The 19,474-nt window shown below is 42.2% G+C and overlaps 1 protein-coding gene across 1 annotated transcript in view; it reads left to right on the top strand.

Annotated features, from left to right (window-relative positions):
* The window catches only part of LOC306743244 (voltage-gated potassium channel subunit beta-2-like), a gene marked incomplete at both ends in the record, with an annotated part of 43,395 nt that overhangs the window by 21,637 nt on the left and 2,284 nt on the right, over positions 1–19,474 (top strand). Inside the window, 5 exons of the mRNA XM_079225746.1 lie at positions 4,756–4,800; positions 14,925–14,968; positions 15,173–15,259; positions 17,806–17,891; positions 19,088–19,208. Of these exons, the coding sequence (XP_079081872.1) occupies positions 4,756–4,800; positions 14,925–14,968; positions 15,173–15,259; positions 17,806–17,891; positions 19,088–19,208 (383 nt within the window). The remainder of the gene's footprint in view (positions 1–4,755; positions 4,801–14,924; positions 14,969–15,172; positions 15,260–17,805; positions 17,892–19,087; positions 19,209–19,474) is intronic.

Here is a 19,474-nt window from a genome sequence, read left to right as displayed (position 1 = left end):
GACTAATGTGATACTTCACCATGTGGTTGAAACAAATACGCATGTAATTTCAAAAGTCTAAAGTGGTTTAGATCAAGCCAACCCCATTAGGCGTAATCTCACTTATGCAAGAGATTTGGTTCAAACCGCAACACTGGTGCCTCATTGGACGAGGGTCGTGGGAGCCCCAGGGGGTCCCCGTGACGTGACTGATATGATAAACATCAGCGCATACCTTTTCTATGCACCGTCTAATATGACCTGATTAATATGAAAGGAAGCAAAGCAACATTGGTGCTTTTATGAAAAACCCTAAGAATAGTTCTACATTTAATTGACTGTTTTGGATCCCGAAAGATAAACAGATAACTTGCTCTCCACTTTAACCTGCAAAAGGAAGATTACTCTTCAAGTTGACCAGCCGTAGCTTCTGCTAGCTGTTCCCCAGCAGCCCCCGAGCAGCCGGGAGGCTGGGTAACTGTCCGAAGGAAGCAGAAGTCTAAGAATGACATGGTACATCACCAACCTCTTCAGGTTTCTAACCGGTTCTCCCCACTCAGCGACACACCCGCTAAGAAACCAACTCTGGTTATCGGCAGCTCCATATTCAGAAAAGTGAAGATAGTGAAGCCAGGGGCCACATCACATGCATTCCGGGGGCCAGAGCGGGCGACTTTGAATCCTATTTAAAACTGATGGCTAAGGATGAACGTAAATACAGTAAGATTGGAATACACAACGGCGGTAATGACTGCCAAATTCGCCACTCTGAGGAATCGGTGATCAGTGAATACATCAATGTACCTGGCCAGTAATGCACACAGAGTGGCTCATTTATCATCAGTCCCACCATTGTCATATTGGAAAAATTGCCAGAAGAGAGGCTGATGGAGGTACCCTCAACATTTTTCTGGGAAAACCATGCAAATGAAAGACATTCAACAAAACAACCTCAGCCTTTTCTTTGGCAGAGGGAAACTTGGGGAGTGGAATAAAGTGCACCGACTTGTATAATCTGTCAACAACAGTAAGAATGGCTGTGTTAACTTCTGTAACAAAATCCAGGGAAACGTTAGACCAGAATCGAAAGGGCACAGTTAGAGGATGTAGAAAGCTGAAATGAGAGCCTTGTTCTGAGCACAGGCCGGGCAAATGGCAACATACTCTCACACCTTTTTTCCCCCCATTGTGGGCCATGAGCAATACTGCTTGATGACCAATGATGTCTGTCAAGTTACGGCTTCGGACCTAGCGCACTTCCCCACTTGAAAGGGAATGGTGCATCTACCCGGATTTAAACTGTTTTTCACTCAAAATGACAAAAACGTTTTCCTGTGTCTTTCTCCTTTTATTTTGGAGTTAAGCCATTGTAGTCATTTCCGTTCGCTCCAAATGACATATACATCATAAACAATATAACAAGACACCAGACAATCAACCTTAGATAAACTCAATCCTTTTACCCCAACGACATTTGTCCACAAACAATTCACCCCTGCACACATGAGCGCGTTGCGGAGCCCCATGACGTCGCTGACGCTCCCGCTCTGGCAGTGAAAGTGAAAGTCAAAACCAGTCAGTCAGCGTTCAGAGTTTGCCTCCCTTACCGGCTGCCTCTCCGGACTTGTAGATGCCCCGTTCTAGTTCCGCAGATCGTCTGCTACGTACTCTACTATTTTCTCGTGGCGTTTGTTCACCACCCCCTTAAGTGCCCGTGGTTATTTCCGGTCTATAAGCTCCGCCCCGTTTCCCAATTGCTTGTTTTATTTAACAATTATCTCTGATCCTCCTACGTGCTTTGTTTACGTCCCAATTATCTATATTCCTATGTACATGTTTTACTTTCTATTTATATATTTCTGATAGAAAATCTAAACACGTTTGACTTGACAATGTCCCTAACCCCCGGGTGGCAAGAGCTCAGTGGATCACCTGTGAACACAGAGGGGGGCGCAAACAGCCAGTCTGGGATAGGGTTACTGGCACTGGCCTGTCTGATCCTTTGCTCTATACCCCAGGTAACAGCACCTACAACACATGAGCAAGGCAGAATGGAGGTGAAGGGAGTAAGGCAGATTCAAGGTCAAAAAGGAGAGAGAGAGAGCATTGGATGTGTTGTTCATAGAGCCAGGAAAACAGGACAGAGAAAAAGAGAAAAATGGAAGCAATTGAAGCAGGGGTGTCAAACATACGGCCCACGGGCCGGATCCGGCCCCCCAGGGGGTCCAGTCTGGCCCACGGGATAATTGCAACAACATTTAATGTTTATAGCTTGAAGCTGAAGGAGCAGTGGACCGAGCTACTTACGTCTCATGTTAACTCATTTGACTCAGGGTGTGCAAAAAATGACATCGCCAAAAGGCATGCTGGGTAAATGGCACCGCCCACACAGGAAGACTTTTCTTGTGAAGGAAGAAGTCTTTTCCTGTGCAGCACAGTGGGCGGGCTTTACCCATCATGCCTTTTGGCGATGTCATGTCTTGCACACCCTGAGTCAACTTATATCCGTGAGACATAAGTAGCTCAGACCGCTGTTCACGTATCTGTGACTGTAAACATTAAATGTTGCTGCCTTCTACAGCCGCGCATGCGCCACTAGTATCAAGGTATTCCCCTGGGTCCTAAATCCCTCCAGGTTAGCACCCTATGTACCAATCAAAACAGCTGCTGGACAGTTGCGAGCGAGTGGTGAATAAGATGGTGGTGGCGGTCCTTTTTTGACATCATTAATGTGTTTATTTGGAAAAAAAATGCCGTGATATACCGTGAAACCGCCAGAATCTTACAAAATACCGTGATATGAATTTTTGGCCATACCGCCCAGCCCTAGGGCACGCTATACATTGACCCAGAGTCAGAATTCATTAGACCACTGACATTACTATAAATATTGCTCCACTGCGAGGGAATCTGCAGAGGAGAGCCCAGGCAGGTAAACAGTGGGCTGATGTCTGAATTTTTGGTCTTTATGTTTCTAGTTTATTGTAAAAATACCTTAAAATAGGGTTTATCATCCAAAAACCTTCACCAATGATTTAAACATAGAGAAATATTGTCATTATGTATGCGTTAATATGCTGTGATTTTACTGGTCCAGCCCACTTGAGATCAAATTGGGCAGCATGCGGCCCCTTCACTAACATGAGTTTGACACCCCTGAATTAAAGTAAAGTGCCCACATGGCTTGAGGAGGGTTTATTCTCTTTGTCACACAAAGATACTCCAGGTTCTTATGATCAGTCCACACCAGAAACGGAATCTCAGCACCTTTCAATCAGTGAACCACTCTTCTAAAGCCACTTAAATGGCTAAAAACAACAGTACTAAAAATGTTTGGAATCCCCAAAATACACTGCACCTGCTTGCGGCCGACAGGAATAGGCCACTCAGGGACTGCAATAACTTGAGCTAGGTCCATTTGAACACTACCCTCAGACACAATGAACCCCAAAAACAACACCCCAAAACATTCTGCTTTGACAAATAACTGATGGTCAATGAGATACTGCAGGCACATGCTGCACATGTTGAATGTGGTTAGCAGATAACGTGAACCAAGAAAGATGTTGAGCATATCGCTGAGAACATTATTGACCAGAGCCTAAAATACAGCTGTGGCACTTGTGAAGAGGCACTTTTCCAATCATCCCCATCCATTATCTTTACGAAGTGATAATGGAAATGCAGAAGAAATGAAAGAAAGCAGGTACTGCTTCTTGATTATAATGTAATTCACGCTTCGGTAATCTATACAGTGGCAAAAGGACTTGTGTCATAGCCACGAAGAAAAACCCAGCTCCAGCTGGAGAAGACAAGGGATGGATTAATCCAGTGTCCAGCAAAGTATCCACATATTCCTGCATAGCCCGTATTTCAGGAACGGACAGGGATTAAAGCCGACCTCTAGGCAGGGAGTCTATAGTGCAGTCACAAGGTGGCTCTGACTTTGTTAAAAATCTCTTTACGGTCAGAGTAACAACTTTGCTTCTACATAAACTCAGGAAATCGGAATACAGGCTTAGGGAAAGCACAAATACTGCGGAAAAGAAGCAAGGTTAGTAATGTGCATTAATGCTGCATGAATTCATTCAGAAGGAAATATAGGAAAGTGGGTGTCAGCAGTGCCATGGCAGGAGGCAGGAAGCAGGGCCCTTTTTAGTGTGGGTTAATTTACAGTTTATTGAAACCACCTGTTAAATCATAGACGTTGTACATCAGAGTGTTACATGTATATATGAGCAATTGCACAATAGCTGCTATAGTCAATGGATATGCTATCAGGACTATTTGTGCCACAGGTGCTGATCCTGCTGCTGGGAGCGGCTGGGGACACCCCACCCGCCTTTACATTTTATATTTTGCCAAGACATTAAAGTCCTTCAACGCATTGTCAGTCTCCTGCCTCTCACTGCGCTTCAGTCATCAGTGCATTCTTACAGATACAGCATATCACATATGTGGACAAATATTTACTACTCTGGCAATGTTTTGAAGGGTTTATTGTGTTGGTGTGTAGGGTAGGCACAGGGTAGGGGCCTGTCTGTAGTTGTCCCTTGTTTGTGTTTTTGTACATACTTCTACAAGTTCAACATGCAAAATGCAAAAATGCAAAAAGACAACATTGCATTTGACAAAAAAAGAGGCAATACTACACATTACAAGTTTTTATGTGGAATCGGTGTGCTTGATAATGTTTAGTTTTTTGTCATTTAAATATATTGTTTCCAGGTATGATTTTGAGATAACAGTCTTATTTCTATATGTTTTCACATACAGGCGTTCCAGTTTAGTCATCACCACCAAAATCTTCTGGGGCGGAGAGTATGTATATGTCATTTTATTCTTTCTTTCTTTCTTTCTTTGCAATTCATTAACTAATGACATACAGTATGTTCCCTACTATCCAGGTAAGTAGGGAACATTTAACAGTGTGTAATACACTCAGGAAATTTGTTATTCTCAAATAAAAGTCAAAAGGGAAATTGTTTTTAGAATGCATTACACTAACAGGGCGTTGGAGAGTGTTGGAGATGAAAAAAGTAGCTTAAAACTTTAGCTAATGGTTAATGTATGGCCTTTTCCAACAGCTGAGTTTTTTACTCACGATCCATAATCTCTGACCCCACAAAAGTCATTGATCCAAACATACTGCTTTCTTATGGGCAAGGAATGATAAGGGTGTATTCTGGTGTGTTAAATGTTAATGACTGGTCAGAGCTTGCCACTGTTACAATATAAATTATGACTTGGTATAGATTATTTGTTATTTTGTCATTCATCTGGGGATACAAAGTACACCATATGACAAAGAGACATGTGCAAGTTGGCTAACATTTGGTTTTCAAAATAAAAGTGTACACAAAAATTAAGTCACATAACATCTTGTAAATAATTAAAATGATTGTTGCAATACCTAGAACACAAATTGAGGAATTGTAGCATGTATATAAACACTGTAGCCAGTGTTTGTCCAGAATTGGAGAAAACAATTCTAAAAGAGAATTAACTATTTGTATTACTTTGTTTGTTTGATAACTTTTTACAACTACTTACAATCATCTGTTGACCAGGGTCGATGTTAAATTCTGTAGTCTGCTTTCTGTAATACCACTGAGCTACTTTTTTAGGCAAGTTAGTGAACTTGCAACGTCCTACCCTTTGTTCCTATTCCTCTACAATCTGAAGCACATAAATCAGTGAAAGAAACAATAAAACATTCTTTAGGCCTCTCTTACGCATGCTTCACTGTCAGCAATATTACTCTGTATACCAACTGCCTCATTGTTAATCCCAACACAGACGTTCTCAAGTATTCTGAGGTTTGTGCTGTTTTCTGTGAAAGCTCCTTGAGGATAATGTAACCATTTACAACAATGCTAACAAAGTGCAGGTACAGTTTCTTCAGAAACACAGATTCCATTGTGAACTAGTTGACATTTTTGTTTCATTAAAAGTGAAAACTCCATTTCCCCTGGAAAATCTAAATGTTTTCTGTTATGCCACTTGCAATCACATTGTAGTACCAAAGGCCCACTCTCAGATTGCTCCAAAACACTGTGCACTTCACGTGCAGTCTGGATCACGAAGGATGTCAGGGTCTCATTTATTCAGCATACTTACAGTAGATCTCTTGACATATATTTTTCATGTTCTAAACTTTAAAGCATGTGTCACTAATAGACGGACTGTGGTCCAGGTCCACTATATGGACCTTCACAGTAAAAAAAAAAAAAAAAAGTGACACATTTTAGTTACTTCAAACTTTTTTATCAAATGTAATTGTGAACTTTTATTATATAGATTCCTCAGCTTTTGCTCTTCTTTAGGCTCAGTCTTTCGATAGCAGGAGTGTCTTCCAGATACTGCGTTCACACCAAAAGTGTTTTTCGCGCAAGTAGATTACATGCTGTAATGCATAGACGCGAATGGATGCGAATAACGCAAATTTCCACCGGGCGGCACGAATGATGCAAATGACACGACGCAAACAATTTGCCTCATTTACGCAAGTTGAATTATTTCAACTCGGGGGGAGAATTGTGTGACTGTGTGTTGTGAAAGCCAATCAGCGTTGAGATGCTCCGCCACTGCCGTCCTGCCGTTGTTGAATCAAACTGGCTTCTGCTCAGCCTGAAGTAGCACTGGAAGCGGCAGTCATTCAGATGCAGTTCCTGGAGGAGTCTGTGAAACCCGCAGAGCTGTGTGCGGCTACGGATAATATTATGAACCATTTGAGCAGTGGCGGGCCGTCAGGGGCCTGCTATGCCTTCTCTGCTGGCCTAAACAGAACCACAAAGTTTAAATTGAATTTTTTAATAATTTTTGTATAATTAGTAAGTTATATCTATTTTATAATTTAATTGTTTTTCACAAATACACTACATGTACCTTTAAACCCCAAAAGAAGAAGATGAATAAACTAGAAGCGAGAAGCTACCTTGACTCTCAAGACACCGCATGAGACACGCAGCAGGACGCTTGAAGCACACAGTTAGGGGGGACAGCGAGGAGGACGTGACGGTGCTGTTGACGGGTGGGGGTGCCGTCAACAGCAGCAGGAGTAGGTACCAAATCCATGGCCCACCACTGCTTTGAGGGGGTCTGATTTTCCGACGTTTGTGGAATTTTCACAACACGTATAAAGCTGAAATAGTGGCCATTTTTATGGTGGATGGGCGCCCCCTTTCCGGCGCGAATGACGCGAATAAACCACATATACTCGAGCGAGTAAACTCACGAGAGTAAAGCATTGCGAAAATTCGCTTTGCTTTTGAAGTGAACTTAGACTCAGTTATACTGCTGCTTATATGCTTTTATGAGACGGTTGCTGCCCCTGGTTTCCTGCGTCACTTCCACATGAGTTATCCTGTTTCTAAGTCAACTACAGGAGGTTTTTACTTTATATGGTAACATTAACAGGAATAACTATGCTTGAGTGACTATCTTACATAAAGCTTACTTAGTTTACATAAAAAATATACTAATTTGGGCCAATCTTACTGTGTTTTATATTACTAATTTGAGTTGTTTGCCACACATACCATCTACGGGCAATACAGCAATCGGCCTTCAGCTGCTGATTCTGACAAGGATCTCATCTGCTGCTAGCGAAAATGTGTCACAGCTATCTCTTTACCACCTGACCACTGCAATAGGGTCTGAATCTGGAACCCAAGCATCTAAATCAGGGGTCACCAACCTTTTTGAAACCGAGAGCTATAATATAATAATATGAAGGACTACTTGTTTGATACAAACTTCCTGAACAACAAAGTTGAACAGATTACCTCTTAATAATAGTAATATATGTGAAGTGACTGTCTGATCACATATGTTTATTATTCCTCACAATAATTTCCACAACAATGATAAAAAACAGATGTATTTAAACATATTTCTGTTAATCTGTTTCAACATTTGAAAGTCAGAGATATTACATCGCTGATAATTTTGTAAATATATTTGACAGTTTTGTATGAAGCACATATGAAGCATTGTGTTCAAAATCACACCAGTTAGATATATTTTTTACAAATTATAACTTTGAGGGAAATCATTAACATTTCATCATATCTAACTACTATCTTTGTAACATTTAACAAATCATGAGCTCTGTCTGTACAAATGATCAGTTATGTAAGGTTAAAAAAAATCAACTCTTTCACATTTTTAAATGAATCATATTACATTAACACTAACCACAAAGCTGTAGCATTTTAAACAAATCATAACATCTGTTACACTTTTCACACATTAAATTTTCTTTTTTTTCAAATTTGTGTTCATGGTGTTTTCAATGAAAACCTATGTGATATTTTTCTTTGTCTGTAGATGTCTTTTAGTGGGAAGCTTGGCATTGCATACTGGTCACCAATGTGCTGTAGTCTGGAGTATAGTTTGACGCTGCAACTCTGAGTGAGTCTTGTAGGTGTGCATCAGTCAGGCGTGTTCTGTGTTTGTTCTTCATGAAAAGTGAGAGAAGGCTGTTTCACAGAGAGAGGTTGACCAAAAAGGCAGGTAACTTTCATAGCTGCTGTGCTTACACCTTTGTATTTTTCTGTGTCCACAAGGCACCAAAGGTTTGCTGCAGCCTGATGGGTTTTGTGGTGGAGGTCATTTTTGCAATGTTACAATTTCCATCTCCACCTGCCCAGCATCCAAGTTGAACACAGCACTTAGTTGCTCAGCAATGCATGGCATGTCCACTTGCAAGAAAGAATTTGAAACGAAAGTTATGAAGGCAACTACGGTTCTATGAATCCTGGATGACCGCCAGAGGCAGTGTTTCACACTGGATATGATCAATATCGCGCTTGCGCAGTTAGAGTATTATAACAACAAAGTCACGTGTGACCTCGGGTGACTCCCAGCCGGGTATAACTTCCGGCGTCATCCCGAGATCAGTTTTGCGGAATCTTCTCGCGAAATCACGAGATTCCGAGTGACCAAGAACTCTGGCGGTCATCCAGGATTCATAGAACCGTAGTTACCTTCGTAACTTGCGTTCTATTTCATCCTTAGGCAGAGGCAGTGTTTCACACTGGATGATTTATACCAACAAAGTCACGAGGAATCCCACAGGAACTACCTCATATGGCTCAAGCAGAGGAATTTGGGCCAAGAACCACACCCAGTGGGTGAGGGGTGGCAATATTCACTCTGTAGTCTCTGTTGAAAGTGCTAGGTAATGACCCTGAGGCTGCAGCACATGTATCCTGCACGGGCACACCTCTCAAGGTTGCACTTGATGTGGAGACGATCCTGGTAGAATAGCACCCTACCCCGGATGTCAGAGCACGGCCGTTCGCTCTGTATGCACAGGCCCCGGTCTCCACTTCACATCCAGTGGGACAGGCGCTGTTTAGAAAGGGCACAGCCCTTCTTAGGTCCATCCTAAGACAACAAAACTGGCCCGACCGTATGCCTGCGGTGGCCTTGACCTAGGTTTCGAGGACCTGCACCGGGCACAGAAGCTCTGACTGTGCCAGCTGGATGGGCTGGTTGAGATACAAGCGTTCCCACACCCCTGGGGAAAACGCTGCATTAGGCCACATTTAGGCCACAGCAGGCCTGTCTTGAGTTCCACCTCAGACAGGATTCACTCACCAACATGGTGTGTAGCTCGCTTACTCGTCTGCTGCAGTGATGGCAAGGAGGAGAGAAAAAAGCAGTACTTGCCGACAGACATCTCAGCCTCTGCCAAGGTTTCAAGAGGCAAACATAGGGCGTCCATTGCCACGGACAAGTCCCCTGAGGAGTCTTCGGGGCGCTCGAAGGGTGCAGCCACTGAGCCCCGTCTAAGGAGAGGGACACCAGCCTGTGGCTCAATACCCTGTCATTGTCGACCTTAGCATGCTGCCCTGAAATAGCAGCTATGTACCTCCTCAGGGTAGAGGGAGAATGGCCCTCCTCTAGGAGGGACTGCAGAAACTCTAGTACAGTAGGCACGGGGCACTGTACTGAGTCCTCATTCTATAGACGGGTAGATGCCTTCAGAATAGTCCTCCTGACTGGCTCCGTGTAGCCGCTCGGCGGCCGGGCCCCTAGTTGACGGTGGCTGGGATTGGAACGCTAGATCCGACCACCTAGCTGCAATAGGAGGTTTCTCCTATGAGGGAGGCGCCATGGCGTCCCACAGCAGAGTATGTGCAACAGGGGAAACCAAGTCCTGGCTGGCCCTAAGGGGGCAACCAGCACCAGTCTGTGGCCCCATTGAATAACACTGAGGAGCTTTGGCAGATCAGAGGAAATGGGAGGAAAGCATAAGAAGGCCCTCTGGCCACATGTGAGCCAGGGCATCTTGACCCAGAGGACTGGTCCTCTCGTTTAAGGAGAACCAGTGGAACACGGTCGAGGTGTTGTCCGACCGAAATACATGTTTTCCTCTCAAGTATGGCAGGACATTTTTTGAGCGCTAGGTGACATTGACCTGCCCCAATGAGGTCCTGAGCGGATCCCTTCCTCCGAGGACCTCAGTTTAATGTCCTCTGGGACCGGCTCAGCCGTGGATGGGTCTGATGCCTCAGTCCTCTCCGCACTAGGGTGGAAGGCGAGAGACCCTCCCTCGGGCTCGAGGCCAAGGGTCATGGCCGTCTTCAGGCTGGAGAGGCGCCGCACAGGTCCCACAGCCGGCAAGGTTAAACCGAAGCACGAGTCTGAGGGGACCCTGCCCCCTAATAGATGTGGATTACGAAGTCAGTCTGAGCGAGGCGCTCTGCTGACTGCTAGAGAAGGGGCAGGGAACAGTAAGAGAGAGGGAGTGAGGACACTCTCCTCCCTAGTATGATAGCAGTAATTACTGATGTCCTAGCAGTAAGCCAAGCGAGAACACTCTGCTACTGTGGAAACAAGTCCTGTGGAAGCAGGTCAGCGAGGACACTCTCTTCACCAGTACGGCAACTGTGACTCCTGGCGTCCTAACAGTCAGCTACAGCGCCTGAGCACTGTGCTAATGTGGAGGCTGGTCCTCGTGGCGACAGGACGGGCACAGTCTGACTTAGTTAGGGGGAACGAGAACACTCTTCACCAGTACGACAACTGTGATACTTGGCGTCCTAGCAGTCAGCTACAGTGAGCTAGTGCTGCGCTACTGTGGAGGCCGGTCCCGCTCATGGCATCTGCTGTTGCAGAACCAATATTAATCGATCTCACCCGCCGTTGCTTCACGGTGTGAAGATAGCCGACCTTGTGATGACCGAAGATAGGTACGCCGTCCGGCTCGATGGTCCGGTCGTAGAAGCACACCGTCTCCTCCTAGGTTCTAGCTGTCGCAGCCTTTGTAGGACGAGAGACCCGCAGCTCCGACCGGAGGTCACAAGGCTACAAGCGGCAAGCTTTCTTCTACACGACTTCAGCCAAAGCTGATGCTAACACACTAGTTAGCATGCGCAGCGAGAAGATGAAAAAGAACCAATCACGATATGACACCGGAAGTTATACCTGGCTGGGAGTCACCCGAGGTCACACGTGACTTTGTTGTTATAGTCACCAAACCTGTTCTCAAACTCTAGCCCCAGTCTGTTATGACTTGAGAGAACTTTTCTACAGCTTTGTCTAAAGTCCCAGATGCGAAAATTCGCAACTCTTTTGGTGTGAACGCGGCATAAGATGGTGGTTTGACATGCACACAATATTGAACTTTGACTTCAGAAATGGTCAGAGTTCATGTATACAAAAAAATATTTTTGTTTTTAAAATGTTGTATTAAATAGTCATTTTAAAATCGATATTCATTAATGGAAGTGTTTTTGATAAAAGAAAATCTTAGAATTCTCTTTTTTTTGATGAAGCTCAAAACTTGTTCTATTTTTAGAACATGCCTCGCAGGCACCGTGTTGGCTACCCCTGATCTAAATGCAACTTCTGTGCACGTGTCTGGCTTTTTGGTTGCACATTAATATGTTCACCGCAGCAGCTAGCGTTTAAGTCCCGGAGTCCTCCCCGTCAGCGGCTGTCAGCAATCTTCTTTACTCCCTAATGGTCGCAGTTTTTTCCCTGTCCAATGGCTCCCTCCTACCATGAACTCTTATTTACCACACCTGGCTGCAACCTACACAGTTCCCAACGTAACTTTTAATGACAATTGTACTCCCTACTGGAATCGCAGATCATTCTAAAGGAAGGATGGTCTTCATCCCAACGACCTGGGGGCTCGCATTTTAGATAATAAAAAAAGCATGTGGACTGAAGGTTTCCAAGGAAGACAAAGGCAACTCAACTAAACCAGCTTATATATATATGCACACATTTTGTCATAACATTGCCCTTAATCTTGATGGAAGGCAGGTGTGAGTAATCAAAGGTAACTGGAAGCCAGTGTGTGCATGCGACACACAGAGGCATGCACAGGGGGAGGGGAAAAACACAGGGAAAAACAAGGACAACCCACAATTGCGGACGGAACCTTGACAAGTATGTCAGCTCAAGGTTTAAAGCCGGTGCCTGAGAAGTCTGGATTTGCTCAACAAATGTATTTTGATCATATGCTCCACTCCAAAAATGTTCCTTCAATAGTCCTATTATGCAAATATCTTCAGTACAGGTGACGGTAATACCAATAGTTTTCTCCATCGTGAAAAGGTTGCTGAAACTACATGTAATCATTTCGAATGCACTTTCCATGTGATATTTTAATTAGTGCGATTCATTCACAGCTTTTATTATGGTGCTTTGACTTTTTCAGCATTTTCAAAGAAGGTTCAAAAAGACTAATTGTCATTAACACTGAGTTATTTTGTGGTTGACGTCAATACAAAATACATTGTGCAATGTTTCACTTTGTTGTTTTAATGAAACGTCAATAACAAGTAGACCACTGAATCTAAAATAGACTTAGAATTAAATTATTACATTGCAATTATTACCCATGTAGCCTGGTCTAAAATCACGAAACTATGCAAAACAGGGACTGCACACTCCAGCACTGGACATATGTGGCCTGTGTAGTTTTGTCTCGAGCACCAAATTTATTGTGTTGACGCTGAGCAAAAGGCTTCCTGTAAATCGTATTATCCTAATAAGGTTCCCTGTGCAACTCCACATGAAGAATATTTCCAATCAGTAAGATGTCCCTGATAGCGCACTTTCTGATGTTAGTCAATCATGGACCTGGAGATCCATGGAATCAGGCCTGGTCTCACCCCAAGATCGAGGAGACACTGTAATGCCTCTGTCTACAGTGACTAGGGTAAAATCTGTTGTAATTATCTTTCAAACTTTGCACAAGCATCACAGTAGTCTTTCAAACTAATTAGATTGTGTTCTGTTTGCCAAACTTCCTAAGATAATGATTTGGCAGTATGTCATTTAGGATCCAGTGCGCAGCAAACTGTTCACATATTTTCTAGAGCAGAGCTGTAAATGAGATTGGACCACAGTTCAGCAACATTAGGAGGGGAGGTGTTTGGTATGGGTACAACGGTAGCATCTATCTGTTTTCTATTGTCTGTCAAACTCATTCAAGCAAGGCTCCCTTTTGGGTTGCACAACCTGTTTAGTGCACTGGAGTAATCTTGATTTCGGACTCCATAAAATACAATTACGGTCACTTGAGCTAACGGGAGGGAGAATCCTGGACATCAAGTTCACTAATTTAATGTTAGTGATAATCATGTCAAGATGGTCTTACTTCTGGTGTTGTTCTGAACCCCCTGACAGTGTTTGTTATCTTGGCAGATTTCATGCTCTGCAATATGGACATGGAAGCCAATATCTGGGTACTTGGTAGGAAGCCGTTCAAATGTGGCTATTAGATGCTCATGAGTTCATCCTGATATGGTGATTGGAGCGGTGTATACACCACACAGGAACCACAGATGTCTCAAGTGTTTCAGTTGCACCCATTTTAGATGATCTGGAACAGGTTAAGAAATATGATGAACACAATGTTTTCTGTACAGTGCAACACTTCCACCATGGTGAGTAGTTTGATATCTGGAAGACAAAGTGTCGTCAATCAATACTCCATAGTTTTTAGGTATGTGTAAACCAAGTCTGTGAAATTGTAGCCACATCTACGTGTTTTTTTTCATATAGTATGGAATTGACCAATCTTGGTACCAAGAGATCTGGGGTTCAACATCAAAACATTTAGTAGCTTAGCATGGTTTGATGGCCTATTGTACACAACCTTTATGAAGGTTGGATTTTGATGTATGTCCTAAATGACTAAATCCAAGCAGCTGGTGAGCTAAAGTCTCAATCTTGCACCGAATGTTCTTCCATCTGTATCCTTTTTTTCCTGGTTGAGCCCAGTTGAGGTGACACTGTCCGCATACATTGTCCTCTGTGATTTTAGTTAAACAACTAAAGATCACTAATTACCTTCTTATTGGAACTGATTCCGATCTAATCTCTGTCGCAGTTAGACGCATGTATAAAAAAACACCAATTTACTCTTTACAACATGTTTTTATTAATTATCAAATAACAATACAAACAAAACAACTATTGAATCCCTGAATCTTAAAAATCAAATGCTTTTAATTTAACCGAAAGACACGTGTTACAGCGCTGTGCCATCCATCACAGCCAAGAACAGAGAAATGTCAGAGCCCTCGCAACAGCTGCTTATGTCGGAGCACAACCCATGCAGGCCTGGGGCAAAAAGGGCTCCACAGGTTGCATTACATTACATTATATTTCATTTAGCTGATGCTTTTATCCTAAGCGACTTACAATAAGTGCAATTCAACCATAAGTACAAACTCGGAACAACAAAGAATTAAGGAAGTACAATTTATTCAATAAAGTTACGCACTGCATCGCTGCAGCTGCCAGCTGCTGGCCTGTGCGTAATGCAACCTCTGGAGGCTCTGAATGCACAGAAACATATGCTATTTTTAAAGATGATCCAGTCTCTCCAACCTATTCAATATAGCAATTAATTAATTTGAAATGTTCTAGTTTTCACATCTTGACCTCTGACATTTAAGTTTGTTTTTCAGAGCAGAAATGGAAAGAGGATTGTCTAGAAAACATATAATCGAGGGTAAGATTTTGAATAACTATTATGTAAATAACTAAAGCACTTTGTCTTCACAACCAAAATATCTTTTGGGGGTTGAAAAACCCGAAAACACAAAGTTGTTTATTGCTGCATGTGTCACCACAGCCACATTACATCAGAATGCTTGTTTGTTGTGGTCGTATTGTGATAATACGTAATACATATGCAATTATCTTCATGAAAAAGGTCTAAGGGCATCGCTAGAGAGACTTCAACTGGAGTACATAGACGTGGTTTTCGCTAATCGACCAGATCCGAACACACCTATTGAAGGTGGGTGTGCTTATCCTCCGATATCAGAGTCTGGTCTATTTTCTTTCTATGAAAGGGACATTATATTGAGGATTGCTTGGGAATGCTGGTTGTCCTGATTACAGCATTGCATATTATAAGACAAACTGATTTACAAATACACTTTAAAATATAATGCTTCTTGCTGACTGTGCAGGCGGTGATATTGCACAGATTGTGGTCTGGGCGACTGTGCCTGGAGGAGTGCTAAGCTGTGCACCTCCACGACACAGCCACACAGACAACATTTCAATGGGTTCAGTTTTTAAAAAGCAGTCTACAGCTAAGACTACTGAAGAGAAGAAGTCCTACTTGGAGCTTCTCTGACGCACTCAGTATGAACAAGCAGATGTTTGTGAGGACTGTTCGGTCCTAGCTGACCGCGAGAAGCGTTAAACAAGTTTAAATGTTAGGAGACATGCCAGCTTAGACAAGGAGGGCTCCTTTCATGGATCAAGGTGTGGAGCATGATATTACGACATTTTATGCAAAATAGACCTTTTCACAAAATACATGTGTCTCATTGTGTCTAGAGACACCTAAAGTGGGAGAAAAGACCATCTCTCTCTTATTCTCATTTCCATCTATTGGATTTAAAATATTGACATTGTTTGAAATAAGGCTTATTCATTTTTTTTCATCAATATTATTATTCAGATAGATGTGGGAAGTAGATGCAAATGGGGCTGATAAAATCACCTCATAAAATCAGATATTATGAAAACCATCAATTGATAAAACGTTTAAAGATGCTATTGATGACATCGGCAGGTCCGCATTATATTACGTCTGGTGTAAGAAATGGCTATACATAAATACAGTTTAATCTGATTTTGTGTAACATCTTTCGACCTCGTCAAGGCTATGTTTCACTCCCACCTGGCCTCCTTGCAGTTCTCGTAACTATAGAACTGAAGTAACATCTAGAAACTACTATTTTTCTTGTATGTATAGAACCATGTATATAATCTACTCCACCCCAAAAAAATTGTCTGGAGCCGCAAAAGCTATTTGATATCACAGCTTATAAAGTTTTATAAATAGTCATATTATATACACAAAAACTATAGTTTGTTGTATTAATGAAATTATAGAACAAGAATGAAGACAATTCTTGACATTTTATTGGTATTTTACCTGTTTATAACTATCAAACTCTTATGCAGAGGAGAAAAAAAATAGTCATGTGTCGGCCTACATTGAGGTCAATTAAAAATACCAGTACGCAGTTCAAGACTCCTACTTTATGTGTGGCTTAAGTGTTTGTCCTGTAATCACAAGGTAGCAGGTTTGATCCCTGTTCTCCTCATGTGAGGTTTCCATTTTAAAACGTTTTGCTACGTTTACACTGAGCGTCCTCACTACGCCGGACTTTTAGAGCACTGCGACCAGAGGAGGACGGACCCGTTTTTACTAGCGGACGCCTGGCTCACTGTCAACAACTGACAGCAGTAATTGAGTTTGGAGACGTGATCCACTTCCTAAAAGTATATCTACTTTACTCAGTTTACTGCAGCAGTTGAGGAATCGCTCTTTTTCACTCATCTGCAGCTTGATACTTTTCAGCAGATGCTGTGTGTTTGTTCTGGAACAGTCTTTCAACATTACATGTGTTGTTGTTTGCTAATTTCTCGCCGCATATCAAGCACACAGGTTAGTCAGCATCGTTGGCAGGCAGTGAAAGGAAATGAGTACGTCCACGCAGAATTAAACTCTCTATTTTTCTCCATGACTTTTCTTTTTTTTTGTTTATCCATTGATAGTTTAGCGAGGGCGAAGCTCTGCAAATCACGATTAGAGCCACCTGCAGGGGAAGGTGCTTGACAGCAACATCATAGGATATGACGCACATTTTAGTTAAAAAAAATGTCAGTGACCCCATATCACCTCAAACTCCAAGATAAGAGGAGTTCCATTTGAAAGATTTTTTTAAAGCCTCAGGGAGCCGCAACAGAGGGGCTAATGAGCCGCACGCGGCTCCGGAGCAGCGGGTTGCCGACCCCCCCATTTACAATATTGGCTAATTCAAAAATATTTGCATAAGCTTCTAAATATTAAATAAAATAAAATGTAATATTAGCTTGCAACTGAGAGAGCTGTTTTTTTTTTTTTTACAGTTATCTGTGTATTTAAAGTAATGCTGATAATAATAATATATATAATATATTATTATATATAATCAATATTTCTGCCTGCCTGTCTGTCTGTCTGTCTGTCTGTCTGTCTGTCTAGCAACTATATCTAATAAATATTTACTTTGTTTAATAAACACCATTCCAAAAGGTCTGCACGAGGATCAGCCTCATTCAACACATTCTTAAAACTTTAACTTACCAAAACAATGGTGGCATGACGGAGCAGTTTAACAGATAATGTATTCATTGGTTAGCCAAGTCAGTTACTGCACTTGCTTATCATAAGCAACCATAAGCCCTCACCGAGTATTTTCTTGTTTTTATCTGTGTTTTGTAGTCAGTCAGATGACTGTGAAGCATTGTTACAAAAACTAATTTGAATGTATTTTGTAGAGACGGTGAGAGCAATGACCCATGTGATCAACCAGGGGATGGCCATGTATTGGGGGACCTCAAGATGGACCTCTATGGAAATCATGGTGAGTTCACATGCAAAAAAAATAAAAATAAAAAAAAATAAAATAACACCTTCACAGGTCCATTTAATTCCTTATAACCGAGACCCACCTGAGTTCCTGAAATCACTGTTGTAATTTCTAGGCTCCTTCGAATTCTACCACGTGTTAGCAGAGTTGGTTGTACCCAAACAGACTCAGATGCACAATAAAGTGATTGAGAGGATTCATTGGAAACTGATGAATTTGCTGCTGAAAATGCATTGGAATGCTGAAAAGCTGTAATATTTGAGAAAAGAATGCTGAAAATACAAAAAAAGGAAACAACATTTTGAAGCCCAAAAGCATTTAACTGCACTGCTAAAGAACCTCGTAGTAAGACCTCGAAGCAAAATAGTTAGTGGTTCTCAACTGGTCTGGGTGTGGGACCCACCATCACCTCTGAATGACAAGCCTGAACCCAAATCGCGGAAAATGTTCAACTTCTCAAATTGATTTAATGAAAAGTTGTGCAGTTTGAACCTGACATTGTAAAGAATATCACAGCATGCCAACAAGAACAAACTAGTTCCCTTTTATAGTCGTTTAGAAATGCAAAGATGCAAAGTCAAAGCCGGGCGGCGTGAATGACGTGAATGATGCGAATGGCGCGACGTGAAAATGTATGCCTCATTCACGGATAATATTATGAACCCAGACACGAGGGCGTTTGATGTTCCGAAGTTTGTGGGACTTCCACACAATGTACAAAGCTGAAATAGTGGTTATTTCAAAATAAAAGCACAGGACTTTTTTCTTACAATTTTTTTTCGCCCACCTGTGACTCACTGAAAAGGGTCCGCGACCCACCAGTTGAGAATCACTGATCTAAAGAATCCCAACACTGAATCACAATGCAGGAAAAGCTGGAAGCTAAACGATTTTACTGTCACAGTAATAGCCTGTATTATTATTATTATTATTGTTGTAATTGTTATTGTTTATATAAATATATCTTGTATGGTCTGGACTGGGTTTGTTCGGGGGCATTTTTAGATTGTCTGATTATCCTTGGGTCAAGTCGAGATCAGTTTTCTCATTTTGAAATTGAATTCATGCACATTGGATTTGGGTAAATTTGCCATGGGTGTGTGTTTGGAGTTGGTCAAACAAATTTGGATCAGTGAAGACTCGTATAACTGTTTTCCCCCCTGTGAAATTGTTCCCTGTGACTCCTGTAGGAGGCGTACTCAGTGGCTCGACAGTTCAACCAGATCCCACCTATCTGTGAACAAGCAGAGTACCACATGTTCCAGAGGGAGAAGGTTGAAGTGCAACTCCCTGAACTATTCCACAAGATAGGTAAGCACCTGTCATAGTCTGTGATAAATCTCTCCTAATAATTACGATAATGAAGAACTCACTTTCTTCATTAGTATAGTGAGTTCTATTGTTTAGGTTTTATTGTGTACCTTGCTAATCGTTGGGAAACTGAAGTGTACTATTAATTTAGTTCAGGCCATTGGTATTAAAGGGACAGTATACCCCCAAACCAAAAGTAATAGTTCGCCATGCAGAACTATTTATCAATCAAGATAATTTGTTTGTGAGTTGCCTAGTTTTGGAGA

The sequence above is a fragment of the Taurulus bubalis genome (genome assembly GCF_910589615.1).
Source record: "Taurulus bubalis genome assembly, chromosome: 11".
NCBI classification, from domain to species: domain Eukaryota; kingdom Metazoa; phylum Chordata; class Actinopteri; order Perciformes; family Cottidae; genus Taurulus; species Taurulus bubalis.
This window is presented reverse-complemented; position numbering and strand designations above follow the sequence as displayed.